The following is a 315-nucleotide window of genomic DNA, read 5'->3' on the forward strand; positions in this document are numbered from 1 at the left end:
CTACCGTCTTGCGGAGGAAGCCAGCATGGTCGGCAGGCGAGTCGCAGGTGGCATAGTGGGCCACGCTGCGCTCGTTCAGCTTCATCTCCCTGCCTAGGAGAGAGGAAGAGAGGGGGAATAAGTCAGCTCGGGGCAAGAAACATCTCACCTGCCCCAGCAGGAGAGGCCTGATCCTGCCCAGAGCCTGCCACAGGGAAAAGCAGCCCCAGCTTCAGCAGCCAGCGCCGCAGGACAGCATATAATCCAGCATGAACCCCTGAAAATGGCAGGCTGGCTCCTCGCTGCTGCACACAGGAGGTCATCACCAGAGCCCCA

At 61.3% G+C, this 315-nt stretch overlaps 1 protein-coding gene across 1 annotated transcript in view; it reads right to left on the reverse strand.

The window, feature by feature from the left end:
• Positions 1 to 85, reverse strand: part of LOC104499787 (sesquipedalian-1-like) — a gene marked incomplete at its 3' end in the record, with an annotated part of 1,073 nt that extends 988 nt beyond the window's left edge. Inside the window, exon 1 of the mRNA XM_010143341.1 lies at positions 5 to 85. Within this exon, the coding sequence (XP_010141643.1) occupies positions 5 to 85 (81 nt within the window). The remainder of the gene's footprint in view (positions 1 to 4) is intronic.
• Positions 86 to 315: the final 230 nt, after the last annotated feature.

This window comes from Buceros rhinoceros, unplaced genomic scaffold, assembly GCF_000710305.1.
Source record: "Buceros rhinoceros silvestris isolate BGI_N320 unplaced genomic scaffold, ASM71030v1 scaffold20979, whole genome shotgun sequence".
NCBI lineage: Eukaryota > Metazoa > Chordata > Aves > Bucerotiformes > Bucerotidae > Buceros > Buceros rhinoceros.